Source organism: Martes martes, assembly GCF_963455335.1.
Source record: "Martes martes genome assembly, chromosome: 1".
Classification (NCBI taxonomy): domain Eukaryota; kingdom Metazoa; phylum Chordata; class Mammalia; order Carnivora; family Mustelidae; genus Martes; species Martes martes.
Window position 1 is genome coordinate 120,641,581 of NC_137888.1, and position 20,123 is coordinate 120,661,703.

At 37.0% G+C, this 20,123-nt stretch overlaps 1 protein-coding gene across 1 annotated transcript in view; it reads right to left on the reverse strand.

Moving 5' to 3' along the window:
- The window catches only part of CD86 (CD86 molecule), a 66,444-nt gene extending 59,230 nt beyond the window's left edge, over positions 1-7,214 (reverse strand). The window contains exon 1 of the mRNA XM_080825835.1: positions 7,134-7,214. Coding sequence (XP_080681961.1) covers positions 7,134-7,147 — 14 coding nt within the window. The 5' untranslated portion in view covers positions 7,148-7,214. The remainder of the gene's footprint in view (positions 1-7,133) is intronic.
- Positions 7,215-20,123: the final 12,909 nt, after the last annotated feature.

The window sequence follows — 20,123 nt, forward strand, 5'->3', positions numbered from 1 at the left end:
GTTTTATGTCTTATGTGCATTCATCCGTGTGTGTGTGTGTGTAGTTCTATGCAATTTTATCACATGTGTAAATTCATGTAACAACTGCCATTCATGTAATAAAGAAATAGTCCCTTATCACAAGGCTCCCTTGTGCTAACCGGGGTAGCTACATACCTCCTCCTTTCTCTAGCATCCATGGCTAAACCATCAATCTGCTTTTTTTTCTTTATAATTTTGTTATTTCAAGAATGACATATAAATGGGATCATATGATATATAACATTTTGGGATTGGCATTTTCACTTTGCATAATTCTCTGGAGATTGATCCAAGTTTTTGCGTATATCAGTAGTTCTTTCCTTTTAGTGCTAAGTGGTATTCCATGGTACATGTGTACCATAGTTTATTTAACCATTCACTCAATGATGGATATTTTCCCCCCAGTTTTTGACTATTACAAATATAAGTCTGATATGAATATTGATGTATTGGTTTTTGTATGAACATAGGCTTTTTTTATTTCTCTGGGATAAATGCCCAAGACTGCAACTGCTCGGTCATATGGTAAGTGTATGTTTAGTTTTATAAGAAACTGTCAAACTGTTTTCAAGAGTGGCTATACAATTTTATACTCTCAACAGCCAAATATGAATGATCCAGTTTCCCTGCATTCTGCAAGCATTTGATGTTACCATTATTTTTTTTTATCAATCCTAATGGATGTATAGTGATATCTCACTGTGGGTTTAATTTTCATTCTCATAATGGCTAATGATGTTAAACATCTTTTCATGACTGAATTTGAATTTGTCATCTGAATATCCTCTTTGAGAAAATGTCTTTGTATATCTCTTGCCTAATATCAAATTGGATTGTTCATCTGTTTACTGTTTAATCTGATAAATGAAAACATCTCATTGGAGCTTGAATCGGCATTTCTTTAATACCTAGCAAAGAGGATCATTTTTTTTGTCATTTATATGTATTCTTTAAAATAGCTTAATTATTAATTGCATTGGATTGCTTTTGTCATTTTATTTTAATTATGTTATGTTAGTCACCATACAGTACATTGTTAGTTTTTGATATAGTGTTCCACGCTTTTGTCATTTTATAATTGTTGTTCTCTCTTCCTAATTATACTATAAAGATTACCTGTTGGCTATTTTTTCCCTGTATTTTACAGTTCCTTAAAACAATCAGGTTCTTGATAAAGATTTATTGTTTTCTTGGTATTGTTTTCTAGTTGAAAATAGTTGCAAAATGAGGGTGATGATCTAGGTTTATATTTTGGGTATTTTTTCAGATTTTATCCCATGGTTAGTTCCTGGCTGATATTGACAAATTGGTTTACTTAACTATTAATTCCTTATTATTTTTATTAGATCTTTCAGTACAGTCAAATCAGATTAATTTGATCCCTATAATATAGAACTGTGACATTAGATAGTATAAGATAGATAATATAGAACTGAGACTATAGAAAGCAAATTTTAGACTCATTTTGACTTCAGAACTTTCTAAGAGACTGCTTTAATATTTCTTTATTCAAAATCTACTATATTGTTCTGTTTAAATTATGAGTGAGCCCCCAAATTCTGCTTGTAGTTTCTTTTTTACATCACCAGATTCACTGCAGTCTTCAGCTCTGAGAAGTCTCAAATAATGACTTGCTTACAGCTTTACAAAATAGAATGGAATCTGTGTCAGTACTAAAAATCTAATTTGTAAAATAATAGCTGCAAAAATCCCTTTCTTCCTGAAAGCCTTCTCAAACCAGTTTGGTGGGAAAAAGTATCTGCTTTCCACTCCCTGTGTTTAGCAATTAAAGTAGAAGAAGGAAAACTCCAGGTCTGGCTGACTGGACTCTAGGTTGTTTCCATGTGGCTGTTACGAACAGCGGAGGTGAATTTGGTCCAGAGAGGAGGTCTCCTCTCATTGCCAAATGTTTACAGGAGTGGTCCATGTGCTGTCTCTGTATTCCCAGCTCTATGATTTATTCCTTCTACTTAGCTGGGAGATCTCTGCAAAGGTCACCAAAGGCCTCGGGACTGATATTTTCGGTCATTCTCCTACTTCACCTTTCTGCAGAATTTGACACTGTGGCTACCCTCTGCTTTGTGAAATATTTTCCTTCTCTTAGCTTAGGTGACATATCCTTTATCTTCCCTCCCTCCCTTATACACCCAGTTTCTTTCTCTGGCCATATGCACTCTTCTCACCAATGTATTATGCACACTCACCAAGTGAATTAGTTTGCTAGGGTTGTGGCAACAAAGTACCACTAACTGTGGCTTAAACAACACAAGTTTATTGTCTCACAATTCTGGAAGCCAGAAGTTCTAAATGAAGGTGTCAGCAGTGCTGGATCCTTCTGAGGACTGTGAGGGATGGATCTGTTCTAGGCCTCTCTCCTTAGCTTGTGAATGGCCTTCTTCTCCATGTCTCTTCACATTGTCTTCTCTCTATGCATGTTTCTCTGTCTAAATTTTCTCTTCTTTATCAGCACACCTATCATCTTGGATTAGGGCACCCTCACAACAACCATTTTCACTTGATTATTACTGTGAAGACCTTATTTCCAAATACGGTCACATTCTGAGGTACTGGGGTTAAGACTTCAACATATCAATTCTGAGGGAACACAGTTCAATCATTAACATTTAGTCATTAGATTGATTTTTTTCCATTGTAGCTCATGTGTTCCATGTAGAAGTTTGGTAAATACAGTTTGCTTTTCCCTGGGGATGTCCTGGTTTTGCTTGCATCTATCTCCTCCCTTGGTTTCTATGACATCGCTTTTTTCCTGCTTCGCTTCAATCTCTGTAGTCATTCTGTGATGTCTATTGTGGACTCTTCATCCTCATCTCTTCCTTAAATGTCAAGGTTTTCCAGGTTCCATCCTTGGCTTCTTCTCACTCTTTCATCCTCTTTGCCTAGTGATCTCACCCACAATGAGAATTTCAGCATTCAGCTGTAGTTATGATAAATACTGTTAATATCTGTTTCAACCTGTACCTCTTTTTTGAGCTTTGCACCTTTATATTCACTTGTCTACTTGGGCATCACCATCCAGCTGCTCACAGGATCTCAAATTCAGCGTGTTCAAAAATGAGCACACCTTCAGTCGTCTCTTCTCCCTGGCTCAAACCCCATCCACTTCCTATATTCCTCATTTGATGAAGGATGCCACTGTGTACTTAGATCTCTCCTTCCAAGCTCCACATCTTTCAGAAACCGAATCCTGTCAATTCTTGTGCTTAAACATCTTCTAAATAGCATCTTTTTCTCTCTGGTCCTACCATAACTGCCCTGGTTTCACATCCTCAACAACTCTCCTTGGATTATGCCAATAATTTCCTGAATGATCTCCTTATCACCTGAATCAGTTCTGTGCTCTGCTATCAGAGGAATTTTTTAGAGCGAATATTATCATATTTTTACTAGTTTATTATTCTTCAAACTTAGGCTGTAATTTTGAGATAACCACAGCTGGATACCTGGGCTCTGGGTCTCCTTGGTCTAGCCCCTCCTAGTTTCTATCTCATCCTCTGTTATTACTAGCTGTCCGGCATCCTTTCATAGCTATACTTGCAGCATCCCCCCCCCCCATCTGTCTATTTAATCACCCAGACCTTGGGTCTTTAAACCATGTTGAGCCACCTTGAAACCCACAGCTGGAGGTCTATAAAAGCCCCAGCAGATCTCTGAGCCATCTCTTCTCTTCTGCACTATCTCTGCTCCTGCCTTCACCCCTGCACCTAAATTTGACTCCCTGTTTTCCTAGCTTCACCCTCCTTTCTAGTATTTGTCTTCTCATTGGGATCAAAGTCATTCCTTGGAAGTGGCTGGCCTTGTCCTTGGGCTCTGTCTATTTCAAGTCAGTTTCACTGGAAGCCCAGCCTGTCTTAACAGGCCCAAAGGGTACTGCACACTTCTGTTGAAGAAAACCTTCCTGAATTCTAGTTCTAGCACTGCCATTGAGTAATTGTGTAATCTTGGATGAAACACTTCCCCTCTATTTCTTAATCCTAATAGTAACCATAATAAAAACAACTAATAATAATTACTAAGTACTTATCAGAGCAAGACTCTAAGCACTTTACATGGGTTATCGCTCACAACCACTTATGACTTACCACATTTATCCTCACTGTACAGGTAAGAAACTGAGGATCACAATTTTCGAGCAACTTGTCCGGGATCACACAGCCAGAAAGCAGGAGAAGGTAGGATTCAAGCCCCAGCATTCTGGTTCCAAAGCATGGCCCCTTAACCACTGCCCTGATCTTCCTTCCAATATACAGCTCACTCTAGAGCCATGCCATCACAGCTATAAACTGCAGAAGTAAGCACTCTGGTCTTTCCACATAGAACATTCTACGAAAACCAGGATCTAGTGAGTATATTTTGAAGAGGAGTCAAGTGAGAAAAAAGTTAAACACAAAAGGCCAAAACCCTAAAAACGGAATTCCACAAATTATGAGTGATCACATAGTACTGGACAGCCGTCTGCTTTTCTGAGAGAAGCCAAGTATTGATTTATTTTTTTAATTATCTAGTTTTATTTTTCTGCCTGCAGATGTGATCCAAGTTCAAAAGCACAAAGTAGAAAATAGAAATCATCTGTACTTCTGATTAACATTGTGAACATACAGGCATCATGTATAAAAGTAGTAGCACTGTAAATTCTGCTTTTTTTTCTTTAGCTAAACACATTAAAAATTGTTCTATAATAGAATTTTTAATGGTTCGTGGTATTCTGTTATGGATATTCCATAATTAACCAATTATCTATTTTAAGATATTTCAGTTGTTTCTTAGATTTTCACTATTAGAAACAACAAGAAAAATATTTATATCACTAAACTTTTACAAACATATATGATACTGTCTTTTTTTTTTAGATTTTATTTATTTGTCAGAAAGAAAGAGCAAGTGAGTGAAAGAGAGAGAGCATGAGCAGGAGTAGCTGCAGGCAGAGGGAGAAGCAGGCTCCCCACTGAGCAAGGAGCCTGATGTGGGACTCAATCCCAGGACCTTGGGATCATGACCTGAGCGAAGGCAGATGCTTAACTGACTGAGCCACCCAGATGTCCCCATGATTATGTGTTTATAATAAATTTCCTAAATTTGAACTTCTTGGTTAAAGGGCATTTACATTTTAAGGTTTTTTTTTTATTTATATCACCAAATTTTTGTCCAGAAAGATTATATTACCATAAGCAGGTAATAAGGGTATAAATATTCCCCCCTCCTTAGAAACATGTAGGCTTCTTCCTTGCATGTTAGTTACTTTTTAAAAAGAAACCTGCCATTTTGATAAAGAAAAATAATATTTCACTGTTTTAGTTAGCATTTCTTTTGTTTCTGATGAGTTTCCACATTATTTATTGGTCATTTATATTTTAAAATTTTCTGTTCATTATCACTTTTCAGGCATTGTGAAACAGTGAATCTTAACAAGAACAGTATAGACAGTGGCCTGTGGTTCTATAGATGTCTGCAGGCAGCGTTAGCATAGCACATAGCAATCAAGTGGTATCACTGCTCTATTTTCACAAAAAGGATAAATTCTGAATTTTTTCATACATGTGTATTACATCAAAATTCTACTGCAAGAAAAAAGACTCTACTTAGAAATTAAATTCTAATCTTCTGAAATAAAACCAGCAAAGCTATTTCTGGAACCAGTAAGCACTGAGCAGACGAGGGCTGCTTAGATTTTCAAAGAACAATAATAAATAATAACTGGTTCCACTGGAGGGTGGATGTGACCGCTTCCAGTAAGTCACAGCCTTGGGGGTGTGCCACACATGAGGAAAACTTGTGTCATGGAGCAAAGCAGCAAGAAAGATTTTAGTTTCACTCCTATATGAGCAGTGTGACCCTAGCAAGTTATTTAGGCTCTTTAAGTTATCTATAAAACAGAATGATATTATCTGTCTAAGTCATTGTGAACATTAAAATCCAATGACATATCATGAATAAAGTACACAATACATCATGTATGTTCAATACTGGGGAGCAAAATGAATTATTACTTTACTTTTTTCTACTACCTCATCCTGCTCAGAATCTCCCATGGCCTGTTTGTGACTCATTTTCTGGCTTCTGCATTTTCTTCTTGCACCTCTTTTTCTTCTTCCTTTGCCTTGGCTTCTCTCCACCTTCTCTAACTCATTCTTCTGCCCCGGGGCCAAACTGGCCTTGGTATACCCAAAATTTACTCTCTAGACTTTGTAATGCTTATGCACACATTTAAATTTCTGGTTCTTAAAATCAACAACTGCAACATCTAAATTATTCGAAAAACAGAGGAGCCTGCGTGTTTCAGTTGTGTTTCAGTTTTTAAGCGTCTGCCTTCCGGTCATGATCCCAGGGTCCTGGGATCGAGCCCCATGTCGGGCTCCCTGCTCAGAAGGAAGCCCGCTTCTCCCTCTCCGACTCCCCCTGCTTGTGTTCTCCCTCTCACTCTCTCTCTCTGTCAAATAAATAAATATAATCTTAAAGAAAAAGTTATTCAAAAAGTAAATTTACAAAATCAAAATTAATCACTTAAAAAAAAAACCCAAACCGTAAGCTTTCTGTGCACCCCAAGTAATTCTTAAATTTGAGTGGCAGTGAAACACGTCTTCAGTAGTAATTTCTTTAAAAGATCCCCTTCCTTGGAACTACAGGATCAACCTAGAGTGGATGATCTCGGAAGGGGAGAATGGCTTCCGGGACTTCATCTAATTTTTCACAGCACAGATTGTCCTTTATCCCAGGTGTTTGTGATTTTGGTTTGTGCATAAATATGCCCTTAATACATATTAGCATTCTTGAGCAGGAAGGACAGAAAACAAGAGTACCATCCTCAACCTCAGCCTGCTGCTGAGGTAACTTAACTCCTTTTTGTTTTTGTTTTTGTTTTTAAGATTATAGTTTTTGAGAGAGAGAGCACCGAGAGGGGGGTGAGAGGCAGAGGGAGAAGTAGACTGCCCGCCGAATAGGGAGACAGATGTGGGGCTCGATTTGGGGCTGGATCCCTGGACTCCAGGATCATGATCTGAGCCCAAGGCAGATGCTTAACCGACTGAGCCACCCAGGCGTCCCTGAGATAACAACTCTAAATTGCCTGTCAAAGAATAATAAGAATGATCACTCACCATCTGAGATACATCTTGGCTTCGCCAGCTGTTGCGCTAAGGTCTGGAAATGATTCTTCTCTGTCTGTACTAGTCTATGCTACAGTGGAAGGAGGAGCAACCCCCTCCACGCCTGTGAAAGCCTTCCTCCCGATGACTGTATATCCTGTAAGTTTCTTTAATAAAGGCTGTTCCTCTTTTTTTCTACAGATTTTGCCAACACTTGTGGAAGAAATTTAACCATTTCCTTGCATTTGAATTCACTGACCTACATCTAAATATATTTGTAAACATAATTAAGTGGCTTGGGTTCCAGACCTGACATTAAGATGAGACCGACTAAAATTCCCCCTCTAGAAATTCCCTCAAAAAATCTAGAAAATAAAATAATTAAAAAGAAAGAAAATCTCTGCATTTATAAATAGAATAAAGAATATTCTACAGTTTTAGTACGACAATAAAAAGTATGATTTATTATGGATGTGGATTGGGAGTGAGTAGCCTCTTCCTACTGATTTCCACCACAGAGATGATAGCGGTTTCACTGAACTTTGGTGGCAAAGTCTTGTGAGAGCTGCACAACTAAGGAGGGCAAACAAAAACTACTGCTTTTATTATTTCATTCTTACTAGAGGCAAAGATTAAATTGGTCCAAGAGAAGTTTCCTGAAATAGAGGCCTGAAAAAAAAAAAAGAGCAGTATCCTAATATTAAGAGATGCACTTGAGAGAGAAACATAAAATTCATCAAGTAGAAACTATTTTCAGAAGAAAAGAAATTTCTTGATGAATATGAACTGGAAGGAACACTATGAAGGAATTTAAAGGATTCAGATTGTCGAAAAAACTTTAAGAAAATGGATTTTCCACCAAATAAATCACTGTGAGCATTTTAAATTACAAAGACATTGAAAGCTAAAAGCAAAACGAAAAAGTAGGATGACTACGGAGAAAGATAAAACCATCTTGACCTCGTACTCAGCCCTAATATCAAAAAGGCACAGAACAATATCAGTAGAGTTGTTTTGTGTTTTTTTTTTTAAATCAATAGAGTTTTGAGGTAACATTCTCTACCTAGAGAAGATCCCAATTAAGTATGAAGGTCAATAGAAATACATTACCAAGCAGACAGAATAAGAAAAATACCACTACAAAGATAACCTTCCTAAATAAATTACTTGAAGATATGTTTCAGAATAGTAAGAAATGAATTAAGGTTGAAAGTATAAGGATACAGAAGCTACTGTCTTGATTTCCTGGCCGCAAAAAGGAGAAAAATGGAGAAGGAGAAAAAAGAGCACAGTGAAAGCAGATGCTAAAGTGGAAATTTACAGATGTAAACACTTACTTTAAAAATGAAGAAAGATCTCCGGGTGCCTGGGTGGCTCAGTGGGTTAAAGCCTCTGCCTTCGGCTCAGGTCATGATCCTGGGGTCCTGGGATCAAGCCCCACATAGGCTCTCTGCTCACCAGGGAGCCTGCTTCCTCCTCTCTCTCTGCCTGCCTCTCTGCCTACTTGTGATCTTAAAAATAAATAAAATCTTAAAAAAAAAAAAAGAAAATACTTTATTTAAAAAAATGAAGAAAGATCTCAAAAAAAAAAAAAAGAAGGAAAGATCTCAAATCAACAACTTAACTTTATAACTTAAGGAACTAGAAAAAGAAGAAACTAAACACAAAGATACCAGAAGGAAGGAAACTGTAAAACTTGAAACAGAGATAACTGAAATACAGAATAGAAAAACAATAGAGAAAATCAATGAAACCCAAAGTTGGTTCTTCGAAGAAATAAAAAATATTAACAAAAATTTAGCTATCAATGGACTAAGAAAATAAGAGTGAAGACTTAAATTACTGAATCAGAAGTGACCAATGAATTAAAGAAATCAAGAGGAAAATTAAAAAAAAATCTTGAGGCAGACAAAAATGAAAACAAAAATTATGAAAACTTGCGGGAGATAGCAAAAGCAGTTCTAACAGGGAAGTTCATAAAAATAAGTGCCTACATTGAGAAAATAGTAAGATCTCAAATAAACAATTTAACTTTGCACTGCAAGAGCATAGAAGAAGAACAAACTAACCCAAAAGTTAGCAGAAGGAAGGAAATAATAAAAATTAAAGCAGAAATAAATGAAATAGAGATTACAAAGACAATAGAAAGGATTATCAAAACTAATAGTTGGGTTTTTTCTTTTTAAGATTTTATTTATTTATTTGAGAGAGAGAGAGAGAGAGGGCGCATCAGCAGAGGGAGGGAAAGAGGGAGAGGGAGACTCCCTGTGGAGCAGGAAGTCGCTTATCCACTGAGCCACCCAGGCACCCTAATAGTTGGCTTTAAAAAGACAAACCTTTAACAAGATAGACAAACCTTTAACTAGATTAAGAACAAAGGTGAAAAGATTCAAATCAATAAAACTATAAATGAAAGAGGAGACATTACAATGATACCACAGAAATACAAAAGATGGTAAGAGAATATGATAAACAATTGTGTGCCCATAAGATAGGCACATGAAAAGGAGCTCAATATCACTAATCATCAAGAGAAAGCAAATCAAAACCACAATGAGATACCACCTTACACCTGTCAGAATGATTAGAATCAAAAAGACAAGAAATAATAAGTGTTGGTGAGGATGTGGAGAAAAAGAACTCCTGTGTACTATTGGCAGGAATGTAAATTGGTGTGGCCATTGTGGAAAACAGTATGGCAGTTCCTCAAAAAATTAAAAATAGAAATACCATATAATCCAGTAATTCTGCTACTGGGTATTTATACAAAAAAAGGAAAATGTTAATTTGAAAAGATACTTGCATCCCTATGTTTATTGCAGCATTATTTATTATAGCCAAGATATGGAACGAACCCAAGTGTCCATCCATAGGTGAATGGACTAAAAAAAAATACAAAATATATGCCCAAAGAGAATATTACTCAGCCATTAAAAAGGATGAGATCTTCTGATTTGTGACAACATGAATGGGCCTAGCAGGTATTATGCTAAGTGAAATAAGTCAGACTAGAAAGATGAATAACATATTCTTTCACTTATAGGCAGAATCTAAAAAATAAAACAAATGAATAAACGAACAAAAAGCAGAAACAGGCCCATAAATACAGAGAAAAAACAGATAGTTTCCAGATGGGAGGGTAGTGGAGGATTAGGTAAAATGGGTAAAGGAGAGTAGAAGATACAGTCTTCTAGTTATGGAATGAATAATTCACAGGAATAAAAGGTACAGGGTAAGGAACATATTCAGTGGTATTATAACAGTGTTGTATGGTGACAGTTGGTAGCTATACTTCTGGTAAGCATAGAGTAACATATAAACTTGTCAAATCACTATGTTGTACACCTGAAACTAAAGTAACATTGTGTGTCAACAGTACTTCAATTAAAAATGAATAAATAGAATTGTCAAAAAATATATACGGCAACAAATTGGATAACTTAGAAGAAGTGGATAAAATCCTAGAAACACATAACCTACCAAGACTGAATCACGAAGAACAGAAAATCTGAAGAGGGGCGCCTGGGTGGCTCAGTGGGTTAAAGCCTCTGCCTTCGGCTCAGGTCATGATCCCAGGGTCCTGGGATCCAGCCCCGCATAGGGCTCTGCTCAGCGGGGAGCCTGCTTCCCTTCCTCTCTCTCTGCCTGCCTCTCTGCCTGCTTGTGATCTCTGTCTGTCAAATAAATAAATAAAATCTTAAAAAAAAAAAAATCTGAAGAGACCAATAATGAGTAAGGAGATGGTAGCAGTAATCAAAAACTACAACCAAGAAAATGCCCAGGACCTGATGGCTCCACAGGTGAATTCTACCAAACATTTAAAAAGGAATAATGCCAATCCTCCTTAAACTCTTCCAAAAAATTGAAGAGTGCGGAACAATGCCAAACTCACTTTACAAGGCCAGCTTTACTCTCATTACAAAGCTAGGTAAGGGCACTATAATAAAAAAGAAAATGACAGGCTGTTACTCCTAATGAACATAGATGCAAAAACTCTTAACAAAATACTAGCAAACTAACTTCAGCAGTACATTAAAAAGATCATACACAATGAACAGGTCGAATTTACCCCTGGGTTTTGAGGATGATACAACATATGCAAATCAATAAGCACGATATACCACATTAACAGAATGAAGGGTAAATATCATATAATCATCTTAATAGAAATTCAGAAAAAGCATTTGACAAAATTTAACATCCTTTATTGGTTAGAAAAAACCAAACTCTTGACAAATTGGTATAGAATAAATGTACTTCAACATAATAAAGGCCATATACAACAAGCCCATAGCTAATATCATGCTCAACAGTAAAAAGCTTAAAGCTTTTCCCCTGAGATCAGGAATAAGATAAAGATGCCAGTTCTCACTGAAATCTTAAAATTTGTATGGAACCACAAAAGGCTGAATAGCCAAAGCCATCTTGAGAAAGAAAGACAAAGATGGAAGCATCATACTTCCCAATTTCAAAGCCTATTATAGTTTTTCTTTTAGCACTTTAAATATGTCATTCCACTGTCTTGTTACTTGCATGGTTTCTGGGATAAAAAGTCCACTGTAATTCTTAATCCTTTTTCTTCTGCAGGTATTTTTTTTCCCCTCTGTGTATTTTCAAGATTTTCCTTTGGTTTTGGTTTCCAGCAGTTTGATTTTGATATAGACTGAATTGTGTCCCTCCAAAATTCAAATGTTGAAGTCCTAACACCAAGTACCTCAAAATGAGACTGTATTTGGAGATATGGTCTTTAAAGGGGTGATTAAGTTAAAATGAGGCCAATATGGTGGCTCCTAATCCAATCTGACTGGTATCCTTATAAGAAAAGGAAGTTGGGATACAAAAAAGACACCATTGGTGACGTCCATAGACAGAGGGACAATCAATGTGAAGATACAGCAAACGGGGCCATCTGTAAGCCAAGAGGAGATGCCTCAGAAAAAACTAACACTGCCAGCACCTGAATCTTGAACTCACAGCATTCAGAACTTTGAGAAATAAATTTTGGTTGTTATAGCCACCCAGTCTATAGTATTTTGTTATGGTAGCCCTAGGAAACTAATACAAATACGATATGTCTAAGAGTGGGGTTTGTTTCAGTTTCTCTTGTTTGTTTTTGGTATTTATCCTTCATGTTGTTTTCTGAGCTTCTTAGATCTGTGGTTTGAGGTATGGCATTAATTTTAGAAAATTCATAGTCATTATTTCTTCAAATATTTCTTCTACCCCATACTTTTTCTCTGCTCTTGCTGAGATTCTAATTACATGTATATTATAATGTTCGTTATTTTCCTTCGGGTCTTGGTTGCTCTGTTCTGTTTATTTTCCCCCCATTCTGGTTTTTTCCTCTTGCTTATCAGTTTATATGATTTTTATTGACCTACTTTCAAGTTGCATGATTTATTTGCTGTGTTAGGTCTACTTATGGGTCTGTTTAAGGCATTTTCCATCTCTATTACTGCATTTTTTTTATTTCTAGCATTTCCATTTGACTCTTTTTTGTTTATAGTTTACATTTCTCTGCTAGAATTATCTGTCTGATCCTGCATGTTGTCCCTGTAAGATAGTTTCAACATATGTCATATTTGTGTCTGGTTTTTTTAAGGTTTTTTTAAAAAAGATTTTTATTTATTTGTTTGACAGAGAGCAAGCACAAGTAGGGGGAAGGGCAGAGGGAGAAGCAGACTCCCTGCCGAACAGGGAGACCCATGTAGGACTCGATCCCAGGACCCTGGGATCATGACCTGAGTTGAAGGCAGGTGCTTAACTGACTGAGCCACCTAGGTGCCTTGTGTCTGGTTCTGATGATTATTTTGTCTCTTCAGATTTTGATTTTTCTTGCCATTTTGTATTCCTCTGCTATAGATTGAATTGTATCCTCCCCAAAATTCATATGTTGAGGCTCTCTGAGTGTGATGGTATTTGGAGATGAGGCCTTTGACAGGTAATTGGGTTTAGATGAGGTCATGAGGATGGGGATTTCATGATGGGATTAGTGTTCATATAAGAGGAGATACTGGGAACTTTGTCCTTTTTCTGTCTCCACCATCTGAACACACCTTGAGAAGGCACTTATCTAAAACCCACAAAGAATTCTCACCAGAACCCAGCTATGCTGGCACCCTGATCTTGGACCTGTCAGCCTTCAGAATGCTGGGAAATAAATTTCTGCTGTGGTCTGTGGTATTTTGTTATGACAGCTTGAGCAAACTAAGACATCCTCGTCATTTTTTGTTCGAAGTCAGATGTGTTATACAAGATTATAGATACTGAGGTGTACATGTTTTATGCTCAGAGATAAGCCTGTCTTTCCTTTTGCTAGGCTCTAAGTGATTCGGGGATTTGTGTTAAATTTGTCTGGAGTTGAGTTGGACTGGAAGTTCAGTGTTGCTTTGGTTAACCTCAGTGTACCACAGGCTTTCAAATTTCTCTAGTGATACCTTGTGTGGGCTGTTTGTCAGTTTCTCTCAATGTCTGCTCTACACTTGGCTTCATCTTTCTGCTTTCCTCTGAGTCTTCCCTTTAAATTGCTTGCCCAAAATAATCTGTTTTTTGAAGCTCTTCTAGCTGTATTACATTCTTAGTTTTACTTAATGTTTATTAGAGTGGTTACGGGGAGGGGGGTAGGAAAGGCTTAGTTCTCTGATGTTCTAATTGCTTCAGTTTTCATGAGACTTTGTGAACCTGTGTTCTTGCCTTCACTAGTGTTCTTGCCTTCCACTGGACATAGTGCTGGGCCAGAACCTATCCTTGACTTAATCCCAGGGTTAAACATTTATTCTCCTGTTCCCCACCCCACCCCCCCAGTGGCAATGGGCATCAACCAGTGCCCTAAGGATACAGTTTTTGTTTCCATTATCCCTGCAGATTGAGCCTTTTGTTTCATAAAAGACATAGAACTGGGTTTGAGCCAAGTTTTGGCAATGATTTCTAGTCTCCATCATCCAGCCATCCCTGTAAGGAAAATGTCCTCAGAGTTTTCTTCAATTTTCTTTCAATTTTCTTCAGAGCTCCTGGTGAGGTTCTCACAGAAAAATCCTTCAAGAAGGGCTTGCTTCACTGTATCACACTGGCCCACACTCAGCCTTTAGAAATTGATTACAGTTTTCCAGTTATTCTTGTTACTGGCTTATATGGCATTGAGGGCATCTGCCTCAGATAATCAAATACTCTGATTTTGTTTTTCTATAAAGGAGTTGTCTCTCCCCAATTTTGGGTTATATTTTTGCCCTGTGATAGCAATTCTCCTAAGGATTCAAGAATCTATTCGTTTTGCAGTTTGTCCAGCATTTTCTTGTTGTAAGGGTGGGAACAACTCTCTTCATAGCTCTCTAAACCTCCGAGGTGAAACCAGAAGTAATATCTATATTTTTTTCATATATTTCATACAATTTCTGGGACTCAACCAAAATAACCAAACACACCAGTTTGCTGAATACAAGATCAATATACAAAATCAACTGAATGTCTATAAACCAGCCATAAACAATAGAAAATATAATTTTTAAAATGATTTTAAAATTGATATAATTTATCATCAAATTATATCAATACCTACAAATAAACGTCATAAAGATGTATGATATTTCCATCCGAAAAAAACTAAAAAAAATTTTTGAGAAATTGAAGAATATAAAAACAAATGGAGGCATATACTAAGTTCATAAATCAGAAAGCTCAAAAATATAAAAATGGCAATTCCTCTCAAACTGATCTATTGATGTAAATCAATCCCAATTAAGATCCTAGAAGATTTTTGTATAAATTAGCAAGCCGATTCTAAGATGTATATGGACATGTAAAGGACTGAGAATAGTCAAGTCATTCTTAGAGAAGAAAGTGAAGTGAAAGGACTTGCTATAGTAGGTATGAAGATCTGTTAGGAGGTTATAATAATTAAAAGAGTATAGTATTGACACAAGGGTAGTCAAACAAATAGAAAGCTCAATGAAAGAAAATAGAGAGTCCAGAATAAGATATACAAATGTATAGACACTTCACTTTTGGAAAAGCTGACATTGTTGAACAGAAGGGAAAGGAATTAATTTTCTTTCTTTCTTTCTTTCTTTCTTTCTTTCTTTCTTTCTTTCTTTCTCTCTCTCTCCCTCTTACTTTCCTTTTATAGTATACGTGCTGCCCAAGCGAACACAGGAATTAATTTTCAATAATTAGTCTTGGTCAATTGGATATCTGTACGAGAAAAAATGGAGGGGTACCTGGCTGGCTCAGTCAGTAGAACATGTGACTCTTGATCTCAGGGTCATGAGTTCAAGCCCTATGCTGGGTGTGGAGTCTGCTTTAAAAAAGAAAAATGAGAGAGAGAGAAAAGTTGAACTTAACTCCCTACTTCATATGTCAGTTCTATGTGTATTGTAGATCTAAATGTAAAAAGCAAAATATAATGGTCCTTGGAGATGACAGAGGAGAATATCTTCATGACCCTAAGAAAGGCATGTATTTCTTAAATAAGACACTAAAATCTTAAAGACATTAAAAGAAGATATTGATAACTTAAGCTTGTTGAAAATAAATATTAAAAATACCTGTTCATCAAAAAATATCATTTAGAGAGCAAAAGGCAACTCACAAATTGGAAGAAGATATTTTTAACCTGTATAATCACAGAAAGGACCATATCCAGAATACAATAAAAAACTCCTGTAAATCAAGAAAATAACAGAAAACTGGATAGAAAAAAATAAGGAAAAGATTCTGCCAAAGACAAAAAAGGATATCCCAAAGTCCTGAAGGCAGTTAAACATATGAAAAAGTGCTCAACTTCGTTAGTCATCAGGGAAATGCAAATTAAACTACAATGCAATACCATCACACACCCACCAGTAGAGCTATAATTGAAGACTGTTGATCCCACATATAGCCAAGGATGTGGAACATTAACACTTTCATACATTAGCAGTATGTATATAAATTGGGAAAAACCCAAGTTTGAACATATGCTTACTATACTGAAAATCTATTACTGCATAACAGCAATATTGTTTTAGTGGCTTAAAAATCACAAACATATATTCTCTCTCTTTCTGTGGGTCAGGAATTTGACAGTAGCTTAGTTGTGTGGATTTTGGCTCAGGGTGTCTCATGAGTTTACAGTCAAAATGTTAGCTCTTCTGAAGACTTGACTACAGCTAGAAAATTTCCTCCCAAGATCGTTCAGTCATATGACTATCGGCAGGAAGCCTTAGTTCCTCACCATATGGACTTCTCCAACGGACAGCCTTAGTGTCTTCATGATATTGCAGCTCTTCCCCCAGACTGAACAAGGAAGAAGTTGTAATGCTTATTATGACCCAGCCTTGGAGGTAATACACTGTCACTTCTGCTGTTCATTAGAAGCGAGTCACTAAGCCCAGCCTATACTTGAGGGTCATGGATTTAAGCTCCCCCCTTTTGAAGAGAGGAGGGTAAGAGAATTTGGGGATGTACATTAAAATCACCACACATACCCCATGACCAGATAATTTTACCCTGATGTACAGAAGCAAAAATAGCTCTCCAAACATTTACAACAATGTTTATAGCATCATTATTCAGAATAGCCAAATAGTAGAAACAAAATGCACATCAACAATACAACAGATAGATAAATTGTGCTATATTCTAACATTATAATACTATTCATATATAAAAATTAACAAACTTACATGCAAAACCACAGGCGAATCTTGCTAATACTAATATTGAGCAAAAGAGACAACCTTCAAAAATGTGTACTACATTATTTTCTTTATATAAATATTTAAAAAGGCAAAACCAATCTATACTATAAGAAGTTAAGATTGTGGTTACCTTTAGGGAGGAGAAGGGAGGAAAGGATTAAGAGGGGTTATAAGGAGATGACTCTGAAATTACCATTTCATTACTGATCTATAACTTGCCCAGAGTGGTAGTGGCAAAGATATGTTTACGTTGTTATAGTTCATGGAGCCATACACCTCTGATTTGTGCAGATTTCAGAACTGTCTTATACTTCAAATTTGGAAAATTTTAAAAAGATGCCAAAGAAAGAAAGTATTCTTCAGGTAAAAACACATGTCTGTGTGTTGAATTTGGTCTGCAAGTAGCCAGTTTATAATATCTGCTCTAGATCAGGTTGCTAAATATGATCTCCAGTTATGTTAGACTTTGGTGGCAGCATAAATCTATTCATATAGAATTTAGAATTGTCAGATGTTGGTTATGGAGAAATCCTTCTGGATCAGTTAATCCAGTGATTTTTCAAACCAACCTCACTTGCAGAGGCAACCCCTTAGGTACTCTACAGACTGCAAGTGCTTCTCAGAACACAGTGTAAAAACCACTGATGTAGCCTAATGCCCTTGTGTTACAAATAAAGTAACTGAGGCTTAGAAAGACTGTTATTTGTTTAGAGTTATACAACTGCTTGGTGGTAATGTCCTGAGATTCACTCCCACATGAAGGTACCATGAGTATGTTGTACTGCTCTGGTGAAGAAACCTAAAAAGGAAAAAGTTACATATCTCAGGACCTTGGTCTTTGGAGTAGCTACTCTCCAATTCAGTCATTCAAGGTGGTGGCAAAGCAGAATTATCAAAGATAAGCTGAGACCAAGAAATATGTTGGAAAGTGTTCTGTTTAGGGACTACCCAGGGGAATGCCCTATTTACTAACAAAGATGTGGGGCATTCTCTCATCCAGCTCACCCTTCAACTAGGTTCTCAACTCTGGCTGTACATTACAACCACCTGGGAACTTTTGAAAAAATACTGCTTCCTGGGTCTCCCCATAGACAAATAGAATCAGATTCTCTGGAGTGGGCTGGAAAGAACTGGATATTCTGACCCCTACTGAGATTTACTGAGATGTGTATGGACTGAGCTCATCATCTCAGAGAAGCTTTGAGTCTAAATAACAAATTGGGCCTTGCCACAAGATGAAAAAAAAAAAAACACTAGAGAAAGAAAAAAATCCCTCTGGTGGTAGCAAAACTCCAGGCTGCCCATCTTTATTAGTATGAGGACTTGGGCCTCTTCTCTGTGTCTCCAGCCTCAGGAAAGCAGCCCCCATTTGTCCCTAGTTTTTCTCCTTATAATAAAATATTGGGAACAGCAGATTCTTAGGCCTTGTGTGAAAAGTGCAGTTAAAGTACCTTGGTCCCATGTATGGCTTTGGCAGAACATGGAGTCTACACCTCTGCTTAGAATGGGTAGAGCCCATTCTCTGAGGAAGGTTGCCCTTAGAGATGCATTAGTTCTGTATTCCTCTGTCCAGTCAAGGTACACCTTACTAATCTGTATCCTTTTCACCTTTGTAGAATACTAGAAGTGGAAAGGACCAAAGAGGTTATTTCATCCAGTTTCCCATTTGATAAAAACATTCTCAGCCATAAGTAACTTACTGAAAGTCACACAGGATGTCACTGGAAATGTCATAGCACAAATACACATGGTCTGATCCTGCACCCAGTGCTCGCTCCTTTTTGTCTTGAAAGTATTTTTAGTTACAAAATATGCCAAAGATAGAGAAAAGCATATGAAATTTAATGATTTTACATTCTTAGCATATTGGTTTCAGGTATTTTTTTTTTTTTTAATAAAATGTTACAAGGGGCGCCCCGGTGGTTCAGTCGTTAAGCGTCTGCCTTCAGCTCAGGTCATGATCCTGGAGTCCTGGGATCAAGCCCCGTATCAGGCTCCATGCTCCTCAGGAACTGCTTCTCCTTCTCCTACTTCCCCTGCTTGTGTTCCCTCCTTCCCTGTGTCTGTGTCAAATAAATAAATAAAATCTTAAAAAATGGGCGCCTGGGTGGCTCAGTGGGTTAAGCCTCTGCCTTCAGCTCAGGTCATGATCTCAGGGTCCTGGGATCGAGTCCCGCATCGGGCTCTCTGCTCCGCAGGGAGCCTGCTTCCTCCTCTCTCTATCTGCCTGCCTCTCTGCCTACTTGTGATCTCTCTCTGTCAAATAAATAAATAAAAATCTTTAAATAAATTAAAAAAAATTTTTAAAAAATCTTAAAAAATAAATAAATAAAATAAAAAATAAAATAAAATGTTACAGATTCAGCTGAAGTTCCTCCTAACCTCCCATCCAAGTACTAACCAGACCTGACCCTGCTTAGCTTCTGAGATCAGACGAGATGTGGTGCATTCAGGGTGGTATGGCTGTAGACAAAGTCCCTCCTAACCTATACCTCTCTTCCCTCCCTCTCACAAGTAACATCACTCAAAGATTGGTGAATCCTATTCCCTGGAATGTTGTTGTACTTTGTTATATATATATGTGTATATATATATATATATATAGAGAGAGAGAGAGAGATATCCATTGTATAGATTAAGTTAATTCATTTTAACAGTGCCATATTATCTCATTTCATTCATAAACCCCATTTTATTTACTTATTCCTCTCTGATGAAAAGTTGTTTCCAGGTTTTGCACAAATTGTTTCACAGTCAACATCCTTGACATGTATCTCTGTGTACAAGAGTGAGAATTTCTATAGATTGGAGACCTAGAAGGGAAATCACAAGGTTCTGGAGATATGCACCTTCAACTTTATGGGATTTTGTCAAATTGTTCTCCAAAGTAGTTGAACCAGTTTATACTTCTCACATCTTTACCAGCACTTCATTTGCTCAGACTTTAACATTTAAACCCATTTGTCACAGGTGAAATAGCATTTTATTTTATTTATTTTTTATCTTTTATAGGTTTTATTTTTATTTTTTTAATTTTTATTTTTTTTATTTCTTTTCAGTGTTCCAGAATTCATTGTTTATGTACCACACCCAGTGCTCCATGCAATACATACCCTCCATAGTACCCACCACCAGGCTCACCCATCCTCCCACTCCCCGCACCTCCCAAACCCTCAGATTGCTTTTCAGAGTCCATAGTCTCTCATGGTTCATCTCCCCCTCCAATTTCCCCCAACTCCCTTCTCCTCTCCATCTCCCCATGTCCTCTGTGTTATTTCTTATCCTCCACAAATAAGTGAAACTGTATGATAATTGACTCTCTCTGCTT